Source organism: Naegleria gruberi (assembly GCF_000004985.1).
Source record: "Naegleria gruberi genomic scaffold NAEGRscaffold_15, whole genome shotgun sequence".
Taxonomy (NCBI): domain Eukaryota; phylum Heterolobosea; class Eutetramitea; order Acrasida; family Naegleriidae; genus Naegleria; species Naegleria gruberi.
Window position 1 is genome coordinate 184348 of NW_003163312.1, and position 22701 is coordinate 207048.

The 22701-nt window shown below is 33.2% G+C and overlaps 13 protein-coding genes and 3 non-coding genes across 16 annotated transcripts; 4 read left to right on the forward strand and 12 right to left on the reverse strand.

The window, feature by feature from the left end:
* Window positions 1-132: 132 nt before the first annotated feature.
* Window positions 133-660, reverse strand: NAEGRDRAFT_47847 (uncharacterized protein; the record flags this gene model as incomplete). The annotated part of the gene is made up of 1 exon (XM_002679038.1): window positions 133-660. The coding sequence occupies one exon, from the start codon at window positions 658-660 to the stop codon at window positions 133-135; it is 528 nt and encodes a 175-aa protein (XP_002679084.1).
* Window positions 661-895: 235 nt separating this feature from the next.
* Window positions 896-969, reverse strand: NAEGRDRAFT_t224. Its single transcript has one exon. It is a non-coding gene; the product is annotated as a tRNA-Thr (tRNA).
* Window positions 970-1077: 108 nt separating this feature from the next.
* On the reverse strand, window positions 1078-3219 carry NAEGRDRAFT_36120 (GTPase; the record flags this gene model as incomplete). The annotated part of the gene is made up of 1 exon (XM_002679039.1): window positions 1078-3219. One exon carries the CDS (start codon window positions 3217-3219, stop codon window positions 1078-1080), a length of 2142 nt encoding a protein of 713 aa, XP_002679085.1.
* Window positions 3220-6464: 3245 nt separating this feature from the next.
* On the reverse strand, window positions 6465-7892 carry NAEGRDRAFT_32290 (uncharacterized protein; the record flags this gene model as incomplete). The annotated part of the gene is made up of 2 exons (XM_002679040.1): window positions 6465-6882; window positions 6940-7892. The coding sequence occupies 2 exons, from the start codon at window positions 7890-7892 to the stop codon at window positions 6465-6467; spliced, it is 1371 nt and encodes a 456-aa protein (XP_002679086.1).
* A 139-nt stretch (window positions 7893-8031) lies between these two features.
* On the reverse strand, window positions 8032-9093 carry NAEGRDRAFT_2444 (uncharacterized protein; the record flags this gene model as incomplete). Its single annotated transcript, XM_002679041.1, has 2 exons — window positions 8032-8889; window positions 8944-9093. Coding segments are annotated over 2 exons (1008 nt in total), but the record flags the coding sequence as incomplete, so codon positions are not given.
* A 355-nt stretch (window positions 9094-9448) lies between these two features.
* On the reverse strand, window positions 9449-9769 carry NAEGRDRAFT_65694 (uncharacterized protein; the record flags this gene model as incomplete). The annotated part of the gene is made up of 1 exon (XM_002679042.1): window positions 9449-9769. One exon carries the CDS (start codon window positions 9767-9769, stop codon window positions 9449-9451), a length of 321 nt encoding a protein of 106 aa, XP_002679088.1.
* A 283-nt stretch (window positions 9770-10052) lies between these two features.
* Window positions 10053-11819, reverse strand: NAEGRDRAFT_47850 (uncharacterized protein; the record flags this gene model as incomplete). Its single annotated transcript, XM_002679043.1, has 2 exons — window positions 10053-10711; window positions 10919-11819. The coding sequence occupies 2 exons, from the start codon at window positions 11817-11819 to the stop codon at window positions 10053-10055; spliced, it is 1560 nt and encodes a 519-aa protein (XP_002679089.1).
* A 181-nt stretch (window positions 11820-12000) lies between these two features.
* Window positions 12001-13969, reverse strand: NAEGRDRAFT_79163 (ARF/SAR family small GTPase; the record flags this gene model as incomplete). Its single annotated transcript, XM_002679044.1, has 2 exons — window positions 12001-12452; window positions 12497-13969. 2 exons carry the CDS (start codon window positions 13967-13969, stop codon window positions 12057-12059), a joined length of 1869 nt encoding a protein of 622 aa, XP_002679090.1. The 3' UTR covers window positions 12001-12056.
* Window positions 13970-14034: 65 nt separating this feature from the next.
* On the reverse strand, window positions 14035-15105 carry NAEGRDRAFT_65698 (uncharacterized protein; the record flags this gene model as incomplete). Its single annotated transcript, XM_002679045.1, has 1 exon — window positions 14035-15105. The coding sequence occupies one exon, from the start codon at window positions 15103-15105 to the stop codon at window positions 14035-14037; it is 1071 nt and encodes a 356-aa protein (XP_002679091.1).
* A 349-nt stretch (window positions 15106-15454) lies between these two features.
* Window positions 15455-15526, reverse strand: NAEGRDRAFT_t223. Its single transcript has one exon. It is a non-coding gene; the product is annotated as a tRNA-Glu (tRNA).
* A 54-nt stretch (window positions 15527-15580) lies between these two features.
* On the reverse strand, window positions 15581-16504 carry NAEGRDRAFT_65699 (uncharacterized protein; the record flags this gene model as incomplete). Its single annotated transcript, XM_002679046.1, has 1 exon — window positions 15581-16504. The coding sequence occupies one exon, from the start codon at window positions 16502-16504 to the stop codon at window positions 15581-15583; it is 924 nt and encodes a 307-aa protein (XP_002679092.1).
* A 410-nt stretch (window positions 16505-16914) lies between these two features.
* On the forward strand, window positions 16915-18177 carry NAEGRDRAFT_65700 (uncharacterized protein; the record flags this gene model as incomplete). Its single annotated transcript, XM_002678924.1, has 1 exon — window positions 16915-18177. The coding sequence occupies one exon, from the start codon at window positions 16915-16917 to the stop codon at window positions 18175-18177; it is 1263 nt and encodes a 420-aa protein (XP_002678970.1).
* A 55-nt stretch (window positions 18178-18232) lies between these two features.
* NAEGRDRAFT_t218 lies at window positions 18233-18305 on the forward strand. The gene has a single exon. It is a non-coding gene; the product is annotated as a tRNA-Asn (tRNA).
* A 240-nt stretch (window positions 18306-18545) lies between these two features.
* On the reverse strand, window positions 18546-21065 carry NAEGRDRAFT_79164 (glycosyl hydrolase family protein; the record flags this gene model as incomplete). The annotated part of the gene is made up of 1 exon (XM_002679047.1): window positions 18546-21065. The coding sequence occupies one exon, from the start codon at window positions 21063-21065 to the stop codon at window positions 18564-18566; it is 2502 nt and encodes an 833-aa protein (XP_002679093.1). The 3' UTR covers window positions 18546-18563.
* A 432-nt stretch (window positions 21066-21497) lies between these two features.
* Window positions 21498-21743, forward strand: NAEGRDRAFT_5238 (uncharacterized protein; the record flags this gene model as incomplete). Its single annotated transcript, XM_002678925.1, has 1 exon — window positions 21498-21743. A coding segment is annotated over one exon (246 nt), but the record flags the coding sequence as incomplete, so codon positions are not given.
* Window positions 21744-22013: 270 nt separating this feature from the next.
* On the forward strand, window positions 22014-22664 carry NAEGRDRAFT_32406 (uncharacterized protein; the record flags this gene model as incomplete). Its single annotated transcript, XM_002678926.1, has 1 exon — window positions 22014-22664. The coding sequence occupies one exon, from the start codon at window positions 22014-22016 to the stop codon at window positions 22662-22664; it is 651 nt and encodes a 216-aa protein (XP_002678972.1).
* Window positions 22665-22701: the final 37 nt, after the last annotated feature.

Consider the following 22701-nt stretch of genomic DNA (forward strand, 5'->3'; position numbering starts at 1 on the left):
AAATAAACTCCAATTGTAATTTATAATTAAATTGTTTCTTAATTTTCCAATTCTATTTTAAAAATTGAATAGTTTCCTAGTGGTTTGTGACAAGCACTCCTTCAATATTTTACAAGTTACTATCAACATTATTTACGTTAAATTGATAGATTTTGGTTCCAAACTGACTTTTTGTGAAACAAGTGAATAAAATTGATTCATCTTTTCATTCAATGCCTTTTGGTAATTATCCAAAATATACACATATTTGTCTTGAAGACAGGCTTGATTTGGATCATCTTTTTTTTGTGTTGTTGTTGTTGTTGATGTTGCTGTGTTATTAGTAGTAGATGATGTGCCTGCTGCAGCAGTAGATGATGATTGGACTTGTCTCTTCTTTTTCTCTCTTGTTACTGTTGGTGTAGGAACAGGGATCGGAGAGTTAGATTCCTCAGGTGTTGTTTCAGGACTTGGTTCTTTTCTCTTCTTTTGTGATTTTGGTGTTTTTGGTGCTTTTGGTGTTGTTGATGCTTTTGGTGGTTTTGTGAGGGGAGCCTCTACACATTCCAATCCTCTCTTTTGACAACGTTCACAAGGTCTCTTCATATCACAACGAAGGTGAGCCTTCCTACATCCAGCACAAGCTCTTCCCACTTTCCCTCGCTTGTTTTCTCCTCTCATTTTTTTACTATTTAAAAATAAAAAATACTTTTCACTACAATCTATTCGCACCTAAAGCAAGGATTAGGAAACGATTCTTTTTGCTTGCTTTTCTCGTCGCACATGTTTTTTGTTTCACACTAATTTTTTGTTTTAGCTCATTTCTTGCTTTAGTATCTTTCTGAGGTGTGTAGTTTGTAGTGCTATCAAATAACGTGGTATTTGCTTAAAGAGTATTCATTTAAATATTAAAATTTGCCTCCCTTGGGAATCGAACCCAAGACCTCTGTCTTACTAGGACAGCGCTACTGCCAACTGAGCTAGGAAGGCTTCACATTCATTCCACAACAATCCTCAATATAATAACTTTTTTCTCAAATCTTGTGCTAAAATATTAACAGACGACTGAAAGACAACCTTGTTAAATAAAGACAAAATTTATTTTTCTTTTCTCTTGGCCATCTTTCTGTCGAGGGCACCCAAAACTTTCTTTCTCAAACGAATATTCTTTGGTGTAACTTCAATAAGTTCATCTTGTTGGATATAAGTCAAAACTTCTTCCAATTGGAATACTCGAGGTGGAGATAATCTGATAGTATCTTCCTTACCTGCTGCTCTCATGTTAGTCAAGTGTTTTTCCTTACAAGGATTAACTTCAATATCATTTTCTCTACTGTGTTCACCAACAATCATACCTTCATAACATTCAGCTGATGGATGAATGAAAATATTACCTCTAGCTTCAAGTGGACCTAAAGCATAAGGTGTACCTTTACCACCTTCAAGTGAAACCATGACACCCTTTCTAGTCTTTTCAATAGGTCCCTTGTATGGTTCATAATCACTGAAAATGTGAGTGAGCATACCTTCACCACGAGTATCAGTTCTGAATTCAGAAGCATAACCAATGAGACCACGAGTTGGAACTCTATAAAGTAATTTAGCCTTAATACCATCAACCTTATAATCAATCATTTCACCCTTTCTCTTAGCAAGCTTTTCCATACATTGAGCAGCCAAACCATTATCAACATCAATTGTAACTTCTTCAATTGGTTCCAAAATATCATCCTTACCACCACCTTCAACATCCTTAAAGATGACTCTTGGAGGAGAAACTTGGAATTCATAACCTTCTCTTCTCATATTTTCAATAAGTACAGCCAATTGCATTTCACCACGACCCATAATTTCAAAAGCTTCACCCATTGGTTTAATTGTTAAACTGACGTTCATTTCAGCTTCCTTCAATAAACGAGCACGAAGTTGAGTTGCAGAACATAATTTACCTTCCTTACCAGCCAATGGACTGTCATTGACAAGGAACATTACAGACAAAATTGGAGGATCAATTGGTTTAGCTTCAATTGGAGTTGTAACTTGTTTAACATCACAAACTGTATCAGTAACACTGGCCTTTGAAATACCAGCAATGGATACAATAGAACCAGATAAAGCTCTCTTTACAGGTGTTCTTTGCATACCAATTCTTTGCATGACTTGTAAAACTTTACCTTCTTCTAAAACTTCACCAGTTCTACTCATAACTTTAACTCTATCACCTGGTTTAACGGCACCACCATACATTTTACCAGTAACAATTCTACCGAAAATTCTATCATAATCAACTGTACTAACAAGCATTTGGAATGGACTTGCAGCAGATGGTCTAACTTTTGGACATGGAATATGTTCCAAAATTGCTTCAAAGATTGGAGCTGTATTCTTTCTTTCATCCTTTTCAAAATCTTTAACTGCCCAACCACTCTTGGCACTGGCATATAAAATTGGGAAATCCAATTGTTCATCATTAGCTCCCAAATCAATAAATAAGTCATAAACTTCATTTTCAACTTCACCTCCAATACGAGCAGTTTCACGATCTGATTTGTTGAAAATAACAATTGGTTTCAATCCATGTTCTAAGGCCTTTCTCAAAACAAACTTTGTTTGAGCCATAACACCTTCAGTAGCATCAACAAGTAAACAAACACCATCAACCATTGACATGACTCTTTCCACTTCACCTGAAAAATCAGCATGTCCTGGAGTATCAACAATATTGATAATATATTCACCCTTATATTGAACTGATGTCAATTTAGCCATAATTGTAATACCTCTTTCCTTTTCCAAGTCCAAACTATCCATTGTACGTTCTTCAGCATCATCTTTAATTGTACCTGTTTGTTTTAATAAACAATCAATCATTGTTGTTTTACCTGTATCGACGTGAGCAATAATTGCCAAGTTACGAATATTCTTTACTGTGACAAATCCTTCGGAATCAGCTTCAGATTCAACTTGAGGAATATCTAAAATATTGATATAATTGGATCCAGATAAATCAACTTTGGAATCATGTTGACGTAAATTTGAGGAGAAGAAACGTTCTTGTTGTTGGGAAAGTAATCTTTGTAAAAGAGAATGTTTTTGGAGGAGATTAGAGTGCTCAAAGTGGAACCCTTGTGAAAAAACAGATGAGGCAGCCCCGATACAAGGTTTTGACTGTGATGATGAAGAAGCAATCTTCCTGACGATACGACTACCACTGGCGACAAGGTTTTTAGAGTTGAGCATTTTTTATCTTCAAGGAAAAGGGTCATTTTTCACAACACTCACCATTTTGATTGAAAATTTTCAAAGAACGAGAGTGATGAGTATCGGCTAGTTTTTTGTGCTGCTGGGTTATTTGATTAATGGAGTTTTTCAGATATGGAATGGATGATAAAATGAAAAATTAAACTAAATAACAAGAATTTAAAAATCAATATGTAATAAAGATTTTACTTTTTCTTTTTAAGTGGAGAGCCAGATTTTAGAATCTTTTTCTTCTTTGGCTCAATTGATGGCGCTCTAGGTTTGCTTTGTGGTTGTTGTTTGCTTAGGGCAGGTGTTGTGTTTTTAACTAAGGATCTCAGTTGGCCTAGTTCCTTTCCATGATGATTGATATCCTTCATGAGATCCATCATCTTTTGCTTGTAGTCTTTGAATTCATTGTTACATTCTTCTTGGAGTTTTTCAAAATCCTTCAATCTGGTTATGGAATGGGTGTTAGAAGTGTCTGTGTCTTCAGCTCCTGAAATTTCGAGTTGAGAAAGGTCTTCTTTTTTTCTTCTTACAACAACAGTACTACTGACGTTGTATTCGACCTCATCCTTCTTTTGATCCTTAGTTGGAGGGTGAGATAAATTAGGGGAATGATTTGTTTTTTGTTTTGATATTTCTACTACAGCCTTTTTGAAACGTCTCTTCTTTCTCTTAATTGTGCTACAGGATGATCCACATTCAGACTCTTCAAGTGAAGAATCAGAATCAGAGTCTGTATCATCACTTGAATTGCTTGAATCCTCTATATGTGATTGAGATGTTTCATTCAGCTTGGGTGATGCCATCTTTGGTTCGGCTTTTCTAAAGAGTGGTTTAATACTATCAGATGTTTCTCTAACCTCTGAATCTCTTGATTTCGTTGAATCTCTTGTTACTCTTGAGCCACCATTGATATTTGGAGAGGGGTTCATTACATTATTAATGCTCTCTAAATGTTCACATCTTCTTTGGAGCCTTTCATTCTCTTTCTTTTCATTGTCAACTGTTTTCCTGAGCTCGATTATCTTTTCTTCAAACATTTTCTCTCTTTTCATTATTTGATCCTTTAGCTTTTCATACTCTTCAGAAAACTTGGATTTTTGTTTTTCGGCTATCAACTGCAATTTCTTTGATCGTTTTCTTTCTTCCTCATATTTGATTTTGTACTGATCTAATTGCTCTTCGACTGTTTTTTTAAGATTCAAAAACTTGGCTTCATATTCCTCAATCCTTTTTTCGCTTTCTAATTTCTGATCCCTTAGTTGACTTTCACTCTTGAGCAACTCTTTTACTCGTTGATTGTATTTTTCCTCTTCCTGCAATATGATGTTTTCTTTTTCATTACTTAGATTAACAAGGGTTTGTCGCAGTTCTTGATAGTTTCTTGCCATATCTTTGGATTCACTTTCCAACTCCTTGATTTTTTCCTCTTTTTCCATGTAGCTTCGTCTTTCCTCTTCAATTTTCTTTGAGAGGGCTTCCAAGGTATCGTGTTGTTGTTGAATTCTGTTCATGTTAGAATTAAATTAACATATGACAACTTACTGACTAGTTAATTTTTCATTTTTCTCTTTTAGTTCCTTGGATTTAACCTTATGGTTTTTAACTGTTTCATCAATCTTTTGTGAAAGCTCTTCATTATATTTCCTCAAATCATTGACTTCTGTTCCTAGCTGCTCAGCATGTTTTTTAATTTCCCTAGAGTGATTTAACAATTCGTCATATCTCTTTCTAATATTTACATAAGATTTTTCCTTTTCCTTCCATTCAGTCTCCTTTTCCTTAAGAGTTTTTTGAAGTTGATTTGCTTCGTCTGTTTTGGCTTGTAATTTTTGTCTTAGTTGCAAAAGCTGCTCGTTTTGCTTCTTTGTTTTTGAACTTAAATCTGCTGACTCATTGCATGATGTTATTATTCTCTCATTCCATTCCTTTTCTTTTTGTTTGAACTCTATCCATTTCTCTTCGTATAAACCTCTAAGTGCTTGGAGTTCTAAATCTTTTTCTCGTTCAATAGTTGAGGTTCTTTCTTCGTGAGCTTCAAGAAGTGCTTCATACTCCACAACTTGATTTGATAGAGATGCTAGTCTTCGTTCATAATCTCTTAACAAAACATCTTTCTCCAGATCTCTTTTCTTCTTTTCCACTCGAACTCGATCATCCTCAATTCGTTCTGGTTGTTGGTTGATTGGCCTTTGCTTTTTGGTTTGTGGTTGAGTTTCCTTAGCCTTAGGTAATTTAGGAGCAATTATTGGAGAAACATCACTAGGTTCAGGGCTTGCAAAAGTAACATTGGGGGTTATTTTTTTTTGAGCTTGGTTTTCAGCTACCACTTGTTGGGCAATTTCTGAAACAACGGCCTTTGGAGGAATTTTAGTTTCTGTTGAAGCTTTTACAGAAACAGGTCTTGTTTTCATTGTATTTACATTGTCTTCAGTTTCTGTTAACTCAATTTGAGTTGTTTCATCGTCGCTACATTGAGAAATGTCATCAAATGTGAATGGTGTTGCACCCTGTTTTTTTCTTTCTTCGTTTTCCCTTCTATGTTTCTCCAGTAGTTGATTTACTGATGTTGGTGGTTTAGAAACTACTTGTTTCTTGGGTATGTATTGCTCTTCCTCCTCCTCTTCCTCAATGTCTGTGTTTTCAATTTGATCATCCTCTGTATCGCAATAAGTTTCTATCACAACTTGTTTGCGATTAGTATTATTTAGTTTTTTGCCTGGTTTAATTTCTTCAACATCCTCAATTAGAACGCTGATATCACTGTTTTCATCATGAGATGATTGAAGCAGATCATCTTGTATTGAGGAGAGACTCTTCATCTCTGCTTGCATTTCTCTCAGTGAGGAAAAGATGGCTGATGGTTTGATCAGTTTTTTGTTTCCTTGTTGTTCGTGACAAGAATCTACCATTACTGGAGATTCCATGTCTGTATTTTCCTCTTCCAAATATTCATCTTCATCATAATGTTGATTCTCCTCATCATTAATTTCCGTATATTTAAATAATTTTGTTTTTGATGTTCGTATTGATGATGTATTTTCGATTGAAGGGGTTTTCTTCCTTAGTGATGATACATTTACTTTTTCCTTGTTAATCTGAGAGTGAGTGGTATTGGGCGAAAGTGTTGTTTGTCTTATTGATGAGCCAAGCACTCGTTTTGTTTGTTGAGAATTTTCATACATTTTTTTCTTATTGGCGGGAAATTTTTGGCGCCAATTAACTACACATATTTATTATTGAAAATGTGAAGGGTACTTTGCCAAATAGGATTGAAGTGATTCTTGAATTTCATCAGTAAGTGATTCAAGTAGAATTTTTTTCTGTTCTCCAGATTCCATATTCTTAATTGAAATTTTACCTCCCTTCAATTCATCCTCTCCAATAATAATTGTGAGGAGTGATTTACTTTGTTGGGCTTGTTTCAATTGTTTTGATAAATTTCCCTTCTCAAAATAATTGATTGTAATGCCTTGTTTACGTAATTGTTGGGATAGAATAATAGCAAATTTAGACATTTCCTGATCAATAGCTTCATTTGTGCCTCTGACGACTGAAACGAATACTTTTGGAATGTATTCTGGTTGAGGTTGAGTATTTCCCTTTTCCAGTTCTTCCATAATTAAGGAAAGTCTTTCAAATCCACTAGCCCAACTAGTTAGATGTTAAATTTTGAAATATTTTGTTAATATCAAAACAGAGTTAACTTACCCAACAGCTGGAATTTGTTGATTGGCTCCTAATTGTTGAGATAATGTATCATAACGCCCACCTGCGAGAATGGTTGATTTGGCACCAATAACATTGCTCTTAAATTCAAATGTTGTATGGGTATAGTAATCAAGACCTCTAATAAGAGATGAGTTAATCTTGTATGGAATTTTCAACCATTTCAATCCTAAAAGTACATTTTCAAATCGTTTTCTATTTTCCTCACTTTGAAATTGAGCTAATTGGGGCATATCATGTTTTTCAATCAAATTTGCAATAAAATCTTCATCCTGTTTAGAGTCGAGAATTCTCCAAATTCTTCTTGGATTATTTTCTGCAATGGCAATTTCAACTCTAGCTCTACTGTCCTTTGAAAGATTTTCCTCCTGATCAAATAATTCCTTATTCTTTTTAACATATTCTAAGAGAGCATGTTGATAATTTTCACGTTCTTTCAAAGTTCCAATAGAGTTAATTTCCAATTGAAATACATCATTTCTACCATCAAGAACATTTGTTAAAAATTGATAAGCCATTTCCAAAGATTCCAAATCACTTTGATAATGATCACTTCCTAAATATTCCACTCCAAATTGATGAAATTGACGATATCTTCCTTTCTGTGGTCTTTCGTATCTAAACATTGGTCCATAATAGTAAATTCTTTGTTTTGTTGAGAGAGCATTTTCGATAACACTTCTCATAATTGGTGCTGTTCCTTCAGGTCTCAAACATAACTTATTTCCTTCAATAGCATCACGTGATGAGAGAATAAACATTTCCTTTGATATAATATCAGTGTCGGCTCCGAGAGTTCTCTCGAATAATTTTCTCTCCTCTACGATTGGAGTTTGTGCAAATTGATAATCGAATGTCTTTGCTGTTTGTTCTCCGACTCTAATAATTTTTGAATAGCACTTGGTTGAAAATTGTGAAGGAAGGAAATCAGCCATTCCTTTCACACACTTCGTATGATACGACATTTTTTTTGATTGAATTAATCTTATTAGGCACCTTTTTGTTTAATGGTAAATAGAAAGACGAATAATAGATTGAATTAATACTGAATATTATTTATTTGTGAACTTGTTTAAAGTAACCAACTGTTCTCTTCTTGGCTTCCTTCATATCATAAACAGGCTTATATGTGAATAAACGAGTAGCTTTTGTGGAATTGAATCTTCTATCAGCAACTAACAAGGCATTCTTATCCAATTCAAATTGTGGTGGAATAGCAAACTTGATACCACAGAACTTCAAAACAAAGGCAACAATCAACAAAATGTAGCTGATGACATACATAATTTGGACTGGAACACCAATCTTTGGAGTTGGATAATTGAATTCCTTCAAAATATCAGCCATAAATCCCCAGAACAATTCAGGTTCTTGATTTGTGACAAAGAATGGTTCACCACTAACTTCATCTTTATCCAAATGAGTTGATGCTAAAATGAGTGAGTGTGTGACGTTCTTAACATATGTATAATCCATATAATTTTTACCATTTCCGACATAGAACTTGGTCTTTCCTGCCTTACCATTATCTAAAACAGTAGGAATAAATAATAAATCTCTTTCACCGAAAATACTTGCTGGTCTAATAGCAACAGTTCTGATCTTATCCTTATGTTCTTTACCATATTTAAGTGTTAATTTTTCTTGTTCAACTTTGGTGTCAGTATAAACATTAACACCTGATTTGACATATGGTTTAGTTTCATCACAATTATTGGTATCAGTACCATCAAAAACTACAGATGCAGATGAAACAAGAACGAAATTCTTGGTTTCCTTTCCAGAAGCAGTTTCAATTAAACAATCCAACAAATTACGAGTGCCTTCAACATTGACCTTGTAGAGAACTGCAGCTGGTGATTTGAAAGGATCAGGAGTGGCAGTGTGGAAAACAGTATCTACATTAAAATCTTGGAAAGCTTCAAGAACTTGCTATATAAATGTTAAATTACCATGTCACACACTGTGGAAAAACTATGAACTTACCTCCTTGTTGCAAATATCGGTCTTGTAAAATTTAACATCCTTTGTGATGGTTGGTTCTCTGATATCCATAACACCGACATTATATCCCTTGGCCTTCAAGTCTTCAACAAGATGTTGACCCAAAAATCCTGCTCCTCCAATAACAAGACAATTCTTGACTCTATTACTTCCAACAACGTTAAATCCGCTCATTTTTTTGATTGTGTTAATCCGAAAGGTAATAGGTTGAGAGAATTGGCAGGGAATTCGGTGTGCTACAAATTACTCTTCTATTATCAATTTACAAAGACAATTCTCAATGGTTGGGTTAGGAGATCATATTCAATTTCCTTTAAGAAGAGAGGTTGAAGAGTTTAATAAATTATTATTTTTATAATCATTGATGGAAAATTGAAATGATTATTTGATTCATGTCTTGTTGTTCCGTACATGAAATATTCATTCTCGAATTTTAAAATTATTGTCTATCCATTAAAGTAATGTCAATATCGATTGTTTGTGTTCTTTAAACCTTGTTACCTTCTCTTTCAAGAATTTTAGCCTTTTCTTCTGCGGAGAGTTTTCTGTTTTCTTTGGACTTCTTTTCTTGTTCTTCTCTTAATTTCTTCAATTGATGGAAGGCAGGATAAACCTTTTCAGCTTCTTTTTGATTTTGAGCATATCTTGTTTCATATTCGTTATCAAGACAAATATCCAATAACTTTTTCTTATCCGTACAAGGATTCAAAAAGTTAACAACATTTCTTGTTTTATAACATTCCATCAATGCATTCATAGCATCGACACACTCCTTGCTGTGGTCTCCTTCCTTAACAACTGGGTGCATTTCCGTATTATTGTATTATTGATTATCGGTATTCCTATTCCACAACACAACTAGGTGATGAAAAGTTTCGATATTTTTTAATTGTTTTTAATTTGGAGTTAATTGGTGATGGAGGCGAAATTGGGTTTATTTGAATTCAAATTAAAACTCTATTGATATTTGTAATATTATTGAAAGATAACAATTATGAATTGAGTATGTTTTTTAAATAAATTATATTCTTTTCTTCAAATGATTTGAAATTTGAATATTAATACATGTAATCAAATTAATAAATAATAATTTAATCATCAGAATCGTCAGAATCATCACTGTCATCTCCAAACAGTGAAATCTTAGCTTTTTGAGTTGTTGGCACTGCTGCATTAGTTTCATATTGGAATTTATCAAAGTCAATTCGAGGAATCTTTTGTTCTTCTTGTTCTTTTTCTGCATTGAGCTTTTCTGTATATTTAGTTTTGTACAATCGTAAGGTGCTTGGATATAGGAGTGATAGAGGCCAAATTTCTGGAGCTGGGAAAGGTGCTAATTGCATGTCACTTTCTTTCAGAGCTGGCTGTTCACTGGTTACCTTACTTATGAAATGTGAATATGAAAATACTTCATCCAAATTTAAATTCTTAGACTCCTTGATAGATTTAACAATCGGAGATGATTGATGTAGTGCATTTCCTAATTTTGAATGTACAGTTTCCAATGCTTCTGTTAATTTAGCAATTTTATATTCCTTTTCGTCCAAAATTTGTTTTGTTTGATCGATCTTTCTTTGAAACTTTTGATTTTCCACTAATTCTAGTAATAATGTTTTTAATTCTTTATCCTTTTCTATTAATAATTCTGTTTGTAACATGATTTCATTCTTGATCATAGCTACAAGAGCCTTGCTTTTAGCAGTCTCTCCTGTCAGTGTTCTTGTACCTTTTGATATTGCAGCACAAAGAGCTTTAAAGGTAAGAACCATTTCACTAATACATTTTAATATCCTCTGCTGCACCGAACTCATCACGAATATTTTTTTAAATTGTATTTTTATTTGATTTTGCTTTTCTGTTCATCAACATCGGAATGGTTCCAATCAAATGAAATTACTTCATCAAATAAGAGAATACTAATTAATTTTTTATAAATAAATTTAATATTTCTTTCCACCTTTATTTCCACCTTTGAATTTCGATGAATGATTTGTTGGAGCAGGAAACATGCAAGCGAAAATTCTGCAAGGAGCACCATGTACATCGGCACCATTATATAAGAGACATTCACGAACACTACGCCATTCCTTGAATAAAATCATAAATTGATTCTTGTTACTCTTTGAACTTTCTATCGAGACAAGAGAACCACATTCTTCAACATATGACCATAATTCTTCTTCAGTGATTGGAGCTCCCTTGACAACCATTAAACATGCCTTGTCATTTTCACAAGCAAAACGAATGTTAATTGGAATACCTTCAATAATAGCTCCATTGTAATCTTCAAAAACTTGTGCATTTGCAAATTCCTTTTCAAAAATAACAATAGCAGCCTTTGGACCTTGAATAAGAGTAGCTTGCTTATTGTTAGTATTCTTTTGTTGTGCATTTCTCAAAGCATTACTAGCCAAAGCTTCAGATTCCTTTGATGATAAATTCTTTTGGAAAATCAAAATTTCCTTAAGCTTTTGTGCAGAATTACCACTAGCTTCGGCAATTTCATTCATACAGCCCTTGAGTACGATTTCATCAACAGAGAGGGCAAGATTTGAAATCAATAGTATATTCTTATAAATTTTAGAAGAGTTGGTGGTAATTTTGCCTGTAAAGGTAGGATCTTGTGTAGCGTTAATATATTCTTCGGTATCATTGGTTTCCTTCTTGGCTTTTTTAGTGAGTGATTCAAGAGTTGGTTCTTCTCCGGATGATGTAACTTTTTCATTTTTACGTTTAACTCCTTGTTGACTCTTTTCAGGTACTTCATCTACCATCAAGTTGGTATCAACTTTTTCCTCTTCCTTCTTGTTGCCTGCAGCAGGCTTTTGTTGTTTGTTATTCTTTCTGTTCTTGGTCATTTTTTTTATCTGTTCACAATCAAAATTTTAAATTCAATATTTTTATCGAATGCAAAATTCAGTTCAACGACAGCCAAAAGTTGAATAAGAAATTTGTTCCGTATAATGTTGGTCTATCATTAAGAGTGCCTTCCTCAATTAATTGAAACTCTCATTCTATCAATTTAAATAGATTCATCAAAAAAATAACAACCTATATCTTTATTCAACTTGAATAATACCATCTACTCATCTTTTTTATAAAACCCATTCCCACTCACTGGCTATGTTAAAATCAACTTTCCCAAAGAAATCAATTTTCTGTGGCACAAAGAATGTCAAAATATGATCAATTGACTCATAGATTCCATCTCCAGTGAGTGCACAACCTGCTTGTATGTACCATTTTCTATCTGTTATGCTGTTCAGATTCAAATCATTGGCGATATTGGCGCAAGATGCAGCACTGAAGAAATCCTGCTTATTACAAAACACAACAATTGAAGTTTTCTTTGGAATACTTTCCAAAACAGTCCAAAGTAAATCTTTGGCTTGATTCATTCTGCCAGTGTCTGTAGAATCAACAACAAATATTACAAAATCTGCTTCTTGTGCATAATCTTTCCACAAGTTGGCTAATCCACCAAAATCTTTCTATTCAAATATTAAATTAAGATGGTAAAAAATAAATTACTTACAATTGTAAAGTCAACATCTTTGTAATTAATCATTTGTGTGTTAAACTTATCAGTTGGAATAGTTAACACAACTTCACCCAAATACCACTTGTACAGGAGGGTTGTTTTACCACCACCATCAAGACCAATTAAAAATCCATTCTTTTTGGTTCGTTTCTTCTGTTTCTTCTCGAGGACCTTAATTTCTTGGAGACCCAATAGTTCTTTTGGAACTCCTCTTACGTGCAGAAGTGATTTGAGCATAATATCCTTCAGTTGATTTTTGGCAGATGTGAATAAATCTTCCTTTCCAAGATTTACAAAAATTGAAAAGAATGGAAACAAAATCTCATCATCATTAATTTTTGAAAAATCAATAAACTCGAGCACGAATTTGTAAGCTTCCTCAAATCTTGCTTCATAATCTGTAACCACCCAAAAAATCAAAAAGTAAGTGACAGCCATCAAATCACCATTCGACAATAAACTCAATAGAATTTGTTTTAGCAACTCGAATGGCATTCTTCCAATCACCTTGTAATGAGCGTATTTGCTAACAACATAGCTAATCATTGCATGCAAATCTTTCTCTGTAAATATTGGAACATGTTGCATCAAAGTTTGTTTGAATAACTTCTTGTCCTTTGTTGAATAACAACTGAGATCCTCTTCGAGCTCTGTATAACCAACCTTTCTATAAATTGGATCACATATAATGCAAGATGGTTGTGCAGAAATAATTGGAATAGTCTCTTCATAAATTATTGATTTGCAATCTTCAGATAATTCAATGGATGCAAGTGAAATAGTGAGAGCATTGTAGGCATTACAAACTTTGGAAATGGATTTTGTTAAACTCTCAACTTGATATTCATCTGCGATTTGTAGCAAACCTATTAAATCATCCATTTTAACAATAATTTCACTTTCTGATTTTGATTCGAATGTTAACTTATCAGAACCCAAATATCCAATGTGCACATAGTCAATCATCCATTCAAAATACTTATCAGATGTCTCAAGTGTCATTTCACTTGTTCTTGCTTCAATCATTTCACTATTTAACATTCTCTCAAAAACTTTGCATTCTCTGGAAAGTATTTTCTTGGAAACTTGTAAATTGACCTTTCTATTAGGAATGCTAATATTGAATACATCTTGTTCATCAGTATTTTCACTTTCGTATTTCACCAAAATGAAACCAACACCATTATTTTCAATTTTCTTTTTTACTTGATCGGAAGAGGCAACATTTTCTCTTCTCAGATAATAGCCGATATTTTGCTGAATGTAATCTATCAGAGAGGTGTTGATACCATAATTACTAACGAAACCTTTCCAATAACTTTCAAAATTGGTTGGAGGTACAACATCAGATTGCATACCAAGAATATAATTCTGATCGAGTTCGGGAGAAATACAATACCAATGCGAGAGATTTTTAATTTCTTCTGTGTTGGCAATGGTATAATCAATAATATCTTGGTTGATCATTTTTTCTAACTGTTTTCGTGGATAAATATTTTACAAAATATCTTTAATGTGAAAAAATGTTTTATTTAGTTTCTTTCATTGGTAACTTCACTCAATAATTGAGCAGTCCATTCATTAATTGAAGTGGTGGATGCATTTGGACAAAGATGAGCATGAGTAAATGCCATCCATCTTCCAGACTTGATACATTTAGCACCAATAGACTTCAAACGTTCTCTCAATCCTCTATCGGATGTAACAAATAGACAAGAATCCAAAGTGCCAGCAATATTTTGTCTATTTGCCAATTCAACAAGCATATCATCAGCAATGGTGAAACCTTCCTTCTTGGCAGATGAAACAACAAATGTTCCATCATTGAAAGTACCATTAACTTGATTGCTTGAAGCATCGAAAACAACATGCATTAAATTCAATTTTTGATTTAAAGTTGTTTCAGAGAACTGAGAATACTTTTTGGCCATATGGACTAGTAATTCTTCAACGAGGTGTTTCTTCTTACTCTTTAGAATTAAACCTCTCAAAGTACTGGTTTGGAAGAAGAGATTATTACCATCAATTACAATTCTACTAATTTCTGGATTCATCTTGGATGCAATTCCAGTACTTTCATCTACAAGAATTACATCATCAGTATGAATCTTTTGAGATTCTTCATTTTGGAAACGACGTTTTTCTTGACGTTCTTGTTTCTTGAGCTCTCTTTCAGCTTTTCTTTCACGCTTGTCATTGGAAACTTTATCCTTCTTTAACTTTTTCATTCTAATCTTGAAATCAACAATGAATGATTCAACAGAAGTTGTGATGGAGGAATCAAGACGATGTTGAAGAATGGAATTAATAGAATTGGTCCAATCTTCATCAGTATGAAGGACTCTAAATTTTTTACCAGATTTTGCCTTAAAATCCTTAACCTTAACAATCTTGACAGATTTTGGTTCTTCATCATCATTCAAATTTGAATTAAATTGCTTTTCAATATAATCTTTCAAATCTTGAAGATTTTCCAATGGAGAGAAAGAAGGTACACTTTGTTCAATAATTTGAATATCATCATGCTTCTTCATCATATAATTTAATTTAATTCCAATTGGTTCGGAAGCATTGGTGTTGTTATTAATTGTGTTACTAATCATTTTCTAATTATTATATTAATATTGATTGACTTGTTTTTTTAGTTATTTGGAATTGAGATATGATCGTGGCCTTTTTATTTTGCCTTGGAAAACAAAGTTCACCTTTAAAAATAGATAATTCATGGATAGAGGGTTACCTTGAGAACGTTTGCGTGTACTGCTTGTTACTTGAGATGATATGAATTCATTGACTCAATAAGGGTGGTTGTATTCTTCAATTATTAAGGTTGGATTGTCAAATTAAGTTGGTCTTTGCGTTGTGTTCATTGTACATGAATGAATAATATACGTAATTTGGACCTAAACTGATTTAAGAGGTTAAATGCAAAACACAACAATCAAAAGCATCCTCCCATGCCGGGAATTGAACCCGGACCTCCTGGGTGAAAGCCAGGTATCCTAGCCATTGGACTACACGGGATTACATTAAGGTTGATTAAGGTAATTTTTAATCGCTTAGTATTTTGAATTTTGTTTAATAGTAATCTCTACGACATGTTCTTTCAATATTTACAATTCTTCTATCTGAATCATCAACTATTACCTTAAGGTCTAAGTTGTCCGTATATCCTCCACCAGCATTATAATATGAAGGAAATATATATCCTTCAAGATTTGACAAATAAAGTGGCTCATGTCTATCTGATAATTTTACATCATTGACATTCAATACTTCAATTAATTCAAAAGGAGATATCATTGGTGTGAAATTTTCAACATTCAAACCAATATCATATTGAATTACAGTTTCATGTGGCATTAAATATTGAGATAACTTGGAAAAATTGTCTGCATAATTATCAGCTTTCAAAACACAAGAAAGGAATGTCAATAGAGGTATTTCTGTTGTCATTTCGATACCTAACCTATTTTCACAAAGCTCAGCTTTCACTTTGTCAATAAATAAATTAGGAGTGTATCCAGAAACTGTCAATGAATCATATACAATAGTGATAATGTAATGATCCAATATATCCTCTACATTCAATGGAATTTCCTTTCTAAATTTAAAAGATGCTCTATTTGCTTCTAAAAGCAGAGTATTTGTACAATAATAATCTTCTCTATCATCTTCCTGTTTAAAGAATGATTGATAATTATCTGCAATCTCCAAACTATTAACTTCATATGGTTGATCTTTGGCATCATTTTGTTTTTTAGGAATTTTCCAAGTAATTTCCAATAATTTAGATAACCAACAACAATTATTATCATTAGTAAGTGTATAATATTGATCAATCCTATAATAATCACAATACATCATCTTCCAGAAAACTTGATTGGAATGAACACCTCTCTTCCACACATTATTCACTCTCCTGCACTTAATTATTTCATCTATCGGAAGGAATGACACAATGTGAGCAACTTCATGTACATGCAACTCGTGTTCGAACATTTTTTACTTGAAGTTTCAACATGTTTTCAACATGCAAGTAAACTGGCTCATTTTGAAAATTCAATTTCAAAAAAATGCACACAGACATTCTGCGAGAGATTTTCATTCATTACATTGGTGATAGCATCTCTGTTTTGCATAATACGAATCAATTCATGCTCGTTTGCAAGGATTGGTATGAAGCTACACAATCGGGAAATTTTTGGTCAATCCTGTTGAAAAAGATGATTAAAGAAGAGAAGGAAAATGTGTTGAAACAACAAGAACATAAAGAAGCAGCACTATTTACATATAGATGTCGCTTTGGAAGGCCAAAGAGATGTTGTTTAAACCATCATCCTAAGAATTATTTAAAGTACTTGGAGAGATTGGAGAAAATTCAAGTCAACCAAGAAATTATATACAAGACAATGACAAGAAAATTATTTGAAAAGAGAAAATGGTTTGCCATTCAAACCAAGATTGAGAATTTATTAATCCTTAAAGATAGAATTAATGATGATGAGGTGGAAGCTTGGAAAAATATTGTAAATTATATGGAAACGAAACCATTTGGTAAAACACCAAAAGAAATTTGCCAATTCAAAATTTACGACAGAACTTTGCTTCAATATTTGTGCATGCATTTTTTTGGATATGATGAACAGAAACAACATTTGTTTGACACTCTTGTTGAAAAGTATGAAGCAAACGTTTTGCCATGTTTGCAATATACATATTTTTCACGTGACTTCATTCAAAAGAACTATATTTTGGCTGATATTGAAAAAAGCAAAGGAAAAAGTGTGCCATTTGATATTTTAATCCATGCATTTAACAAGAATTTTTTCTCTAAGGAAAATCTTGATCAATTAGTTATTTTATTGAAAAAGTATAGACAGAGAGATTTCAGACCTTTATTTATGAAAAGGATATTGCCTCGTCTTTTGGGTGAAATATCTGAAACCTACGTTGATTTTGCTAAAAAATTGAACTATCTCATAACCAAATTGAAAGTTTATTTATTGGATAATTTTTCTAGAGACGACATATCTAAGTGTGTGAGTGATATGTTTATAAACAGCAATCACCTTCGTTATTTTAATGATGATTCTCCAAACATTGATAAGGAAATTTATGAGCTTGTAAAAATGGGTTATGGACAGTATTTGAATTTACTACCTATTCCACTAGTATCATCATCAGATGATACACTCAATCTACTCAAACTTGTTGTTGAGCAGGGTATAGATCTAAAACAATATCCATATATAATTCATGAAACATTGATGAGCAAAAGCTATAAAAAAATACCAACCTTGAAATATTTGATTGAGGAGAGGAATATCAAATATATTAGACCACCTAAACATGAAAATGACATTCTAAATAGATTTATCTGCCCTTCAGAAGAATATTTGGAAAACATTGAATATCTCTCCTCAAAATTAGGTCTACGATTGACCTGTATTGATTCATTTGTTCACTCTCTGAATTCAGATGTTAGGTTTGCCACATTGCAGAAAATAGTTGATCATGTAACTGAGAAATTTAAAATTGATGTTGTTTCAAATTGCCTCTCAAGAGTTTATTATAGTTGGCAGAATATAGCAGCACGCGAAGATGCTAATTTAGAAACTCAAAAGAAAGTATTGAGATATTTGGAAGCTAAGTTTCCCAATGCAATAATTTAAATAAATGTAATAGTGGATATTTTCACACTAAGGCTGCAACATATCCTTAATATGTTCCCCCTTAGCTCAGTCGGCAGAGCGTCAGACTGTTAATCTGCAGGTCGGTGGTTCGAGCCCACCAGGGGGAGAATGTTTTTTATATTGACATCATCCCAACGGTTTTAACAAAAGAAAGTAAAGTTATTGTTTAGGGATTCTATTAGGACAGTTCAAATGTGTTTGAATCCTTTCAAATTCTTCAATTCCTCACATACCCGGCTATTTTCCTGAAATTGTTTTTGTCTTGAATTAATACTATCGAATTGCATGTCAGATAAAAGGAGCATACAAAGCAGAATAGAAAGGAAAGAAGTAATCCATAATGTGGAGCAATAAATGTCTGACATTTATTCATATATTTCTCCCATGATGAGAGTGATAAGAGCAGACCAACCAGTGAAAGGATGAGCTCCTTGCCCCTTCCCGGTTTGAGCATTATATTGTTCGTAGAGGGTTCTAGATCTTCTCCATTCGTTATATAATGTTTGAATAATGTTGGTTCTGAGAGCATTATAAACTTCACCACATCTTGCTGATTTCTGCTTACAATTGTGAAGAGCTCTCAAAGTCAAATAATTCAAATTAATCCAAATAGGGCCTCTCCAGTAATTTTCCTTAGTTCCAAACATTGGGTCAGTTTGACTCAAAGATGTCAAACCGTGCACGGTCCATAATTTATCTCTAATGATAGTGTCCAAGGCATGTTGAAGAAGTTTTGGTTCTTGTTCAAAGTCAGGAACATCAAAGAGGAATGGGAAAAGTGAAATATAACCAATGTGAGGTGAAAATTCTGGTCTAGTATCATTGCCAACAGGTTTACCAGCATAGTCACTAAACCATTCAATATTCTTATTGTAATGTTGAGTCTTGATATTGGATTTCAAAGTCTTGAGTCTTTCAACTAATACTGGATCGTCCTTCTTGAAAATAATATTATTAATCTTGTTCATTGTGTCTGTCATCATGTAAATCCAGCAATACAAATCCAAGTGACGTTCGTCATCACTAGGTTCAACATTACCTCTTGGATAATCATCAAGACCAGAAGAAAGTGTATGACCAGGAGTTCTACCTCTCCATCTGTATGAGTTTGGAATCTTTCCTTTTTGTGTGGACAAATACCATTCATAATTCTTCTTCATGTTAGGATAGACTTGATTGAGGAAAGAAACCATAGCTTCTGATTCAGACAATGATGCTACTCTTTGTGTGGCATCCAAATCTAGTTCAATTTGATGATTTCTAGCATGATTCTTCAATAACTCCAAAACAGCAAGGAAGAGCATTGGAGGATTGGCGTGAGTATCGTGTTGGACTTGGAATTGTTCTGGAACTCTTGTTCTGGCTTCTGCTCCAAGAATTTGTTCTCTTGGAATCCATCCAGTACTCTTATCCATAACATTGAACCAATTGTTAATAATATCCTTTGCAATTTGCTTATTCCACTTTTGAATAAGAAGAGAGTGGAAACCTTCATCCCACAAGAATCCACGAGGGAAGAATGATCTACATGGACAGGCAGTAAACAAGGCATATGGCTCAATGGTTCTAATTTCTTGAAGATTTCCCTTTTGATGATAAGAATCACCATAATAATATCCAATACCTCCCACAAGATTAGAAAGAGCATACATGGTCATTTCTTTTTCATCTTCTTTCAAGTTCTTTTCCTTAAGGTTGAAAGTTTCTTGGAACTTTTGTTCAAAGCATGTCTTGAGTTGCTTAATATTGTTATCAAAGTTGTCGATATGATCTGAACCATGTTGCTTAATTTGGAAGTTGGAGAAAATATCTGGATGTTGCTCATGTGAAAGGAATGCAACATTCAAATCAAATGGTGCATAGAAAAATTTTTGAATAACAAGGATATTGCTGTCTTCCTCAATAAAGTTTGGCAAAGTGGCAATTGGGATTGGATAGTCTTTTTGTTCTGGCAATCCTTTTTGTCTTCTTTCTTGTTGATCTTCAATCATTTGTTGGAAGGATTTTTTCATTTGAGAAGAGAACATTTCCTTAACTTCATCTCCAATTTTCCACACATCACTTGGAGTTCTCTTCACACCATAGAAATAAAAGTTTGCATGTTCATCAACTTGAGATTTTTCATTAGAGGTAAAGTACATGGAAAAATCTCCAATGTCACCACTGTTTCCTCTAATAATTACTGGAAGATTGGATGGAAGACCTTGCTTCTTTGAACCTTGGATTCCAGAAATTCTAAATGATCCTTCTCCATCATTTTCAAGAGCAATATAGAAACAAACAGACATGGCTTGCTTGGTTTTCATTTGTTTCAATTCCTTTCCAATAAGTCTAACAGTCCAATCACCCCCCTTTTCATTAACAGAAGGAACAAATGTATTTTCCGAAACATGTTTCATCATTCTAGTTTCGATTTGAAGAGAATTTTCGTGATCTTTGATTGTTTGCATGGCAAAGTTTTGTCCATCATGTCTATTCCACCCATAGACTACATTATTAAAATCCATATTACTATTGTGTCTCATCTTGTTAACTCCATCCCAAGTATCTGCTCTGTTCCACATTAATCCTGTAATAACAGACTTTGGATTTCTAGTTTTCATTCCGAATATTACTTGTGGTCGATAGGTTCCCCACTTCATTGTGTGATTGTAGAGAGTGGTTTGAAAGACTGGATCCGATCGGTGAATACAATTATTAGTTTCCAATTCATTTCCCATGACAATTTGAGAAGTTATCATCAATGTGCTAATAAAACACAATAACAAAAGTGAATAAAAGAATCTACTCATAGGTGGTGAAGATGACACTGAACACGTGTTAAGCTGGTGGTGATTTGCTGTGCCAAGTATCATCCGTGTGGTCATTTTTTATTCTTTTGTTACTAGAACCTCTCAAAGCTTTAATAATTCATACTAGTAGTAATGAATAATTTGTTTTATTATCTGTTCTTTGAATAGTTGATGAATAAATATTCATTGAATACTAATGGGATGAAGACTTGATTGTTGTATGATGATAAGAAAGAATAATAAAAAATTAAAAATGGATCCACAACTCTTGAACGCCATTCAAAAAATCAACGCCCAACAAGAAGAAGTCAACAAACTCACTGCTGGTATGTGTTTAAATGTGAAGATTGTTCGGATATATATTGTTTTTAATATTGGATTTTATTGGATTTTTAATGGTGATGGAATGATGATACATTTTGTATTACTTTTATTGGTTGGATAAATTTGATGAATGATGTGATGATCATGACAATTTAATTATGGATGGAACGGAACAACATTGTAGAGGTTCAAGTAATTTTGGCCAAACAACAATCTCTCTTGGCTCAAAAGAACGAAAATGATACTGTCAAGTTAGAATTTGATCTCATCGATGAAACATCAGATGAAGTTGAAGTTTATAAACTCATTGGACCTGTCCTCATCAAACAAGATGCTGCCGAAGCTAAATCAAACGTTGAAAAACGATTGGAATTTATCAAGAAGGAAGTGGAAAATGCTGATAAAAAGATTGAAGAATCATTAAAAAAGAAGGAAAGTCTTGAAAAGAGTATGGTTGAAATCTCACAATGGGTACAACAAAGAGTTGCACAAATCCAACAACTCCAAAAGAAATAAACACTTATTTATTATCAAATAACCGTAAATATTAATAATTTGATAATTAAAACTCATTTATTAATAATCAAGATGAAATACATGTGAAGTCAATTTATTGCTTAATTGACCAACTAAATAATAATGTAAAATAATAGAGTCGAGAAATAATAATTTTGTTTTCTTATTTCCTCACCAAATAAAATGAACAACAAATCATCAACAGAAACCCAACAAAGAGTTGTGCCAGGACAAAGAATCGGGCAAACCGATACTTATCAATCAGGACGAGGAACATACGTGAAGGATAATCGGATACATGCTAGTGTTGTAGGAAGTGTTAAAATTTCTAATCATGCTGATATTGATGAATCTACACCATCATCATCAAATAATTCATCATCAACTTCGGAGGTTGCTTCTCTTCCATATATTCATGTTATTCAAGAAAATAATCAAGAAACTATTGTACCAAATATTCTATCAGTTGTTACAGCTAAAGTTATCAAGACAACAAAATCATTTGCTAAAGTTGACATTTTGTGTGTGGATGGCAAACCTGTTACTAAATCAGGATCAGCAATTAGTGGACTTTTAAGAGTTCAAGATATTAGAGCAACAGAAATTGACAAGGTTGTTCTGTATGAATGTCTCAGACCAGGTGATATCATTCTTGCAGAAGTCATTTCATTAGGTGATTCGAGAAGTTACTACATTTCAACAGCTAGAAATGAATTAGGAGTTATTTATGCAACATCAAGTTTTGGATATCCAATGATTCCTCTCGATTGGACAACTATGGTTTGCACAAAGACAAATGCTAGAGAATTAAGAAAGGTTGCCAAAGTTTTGTAATAAATTAAAGAATTTATGAAATCATTTTCGAACTGGA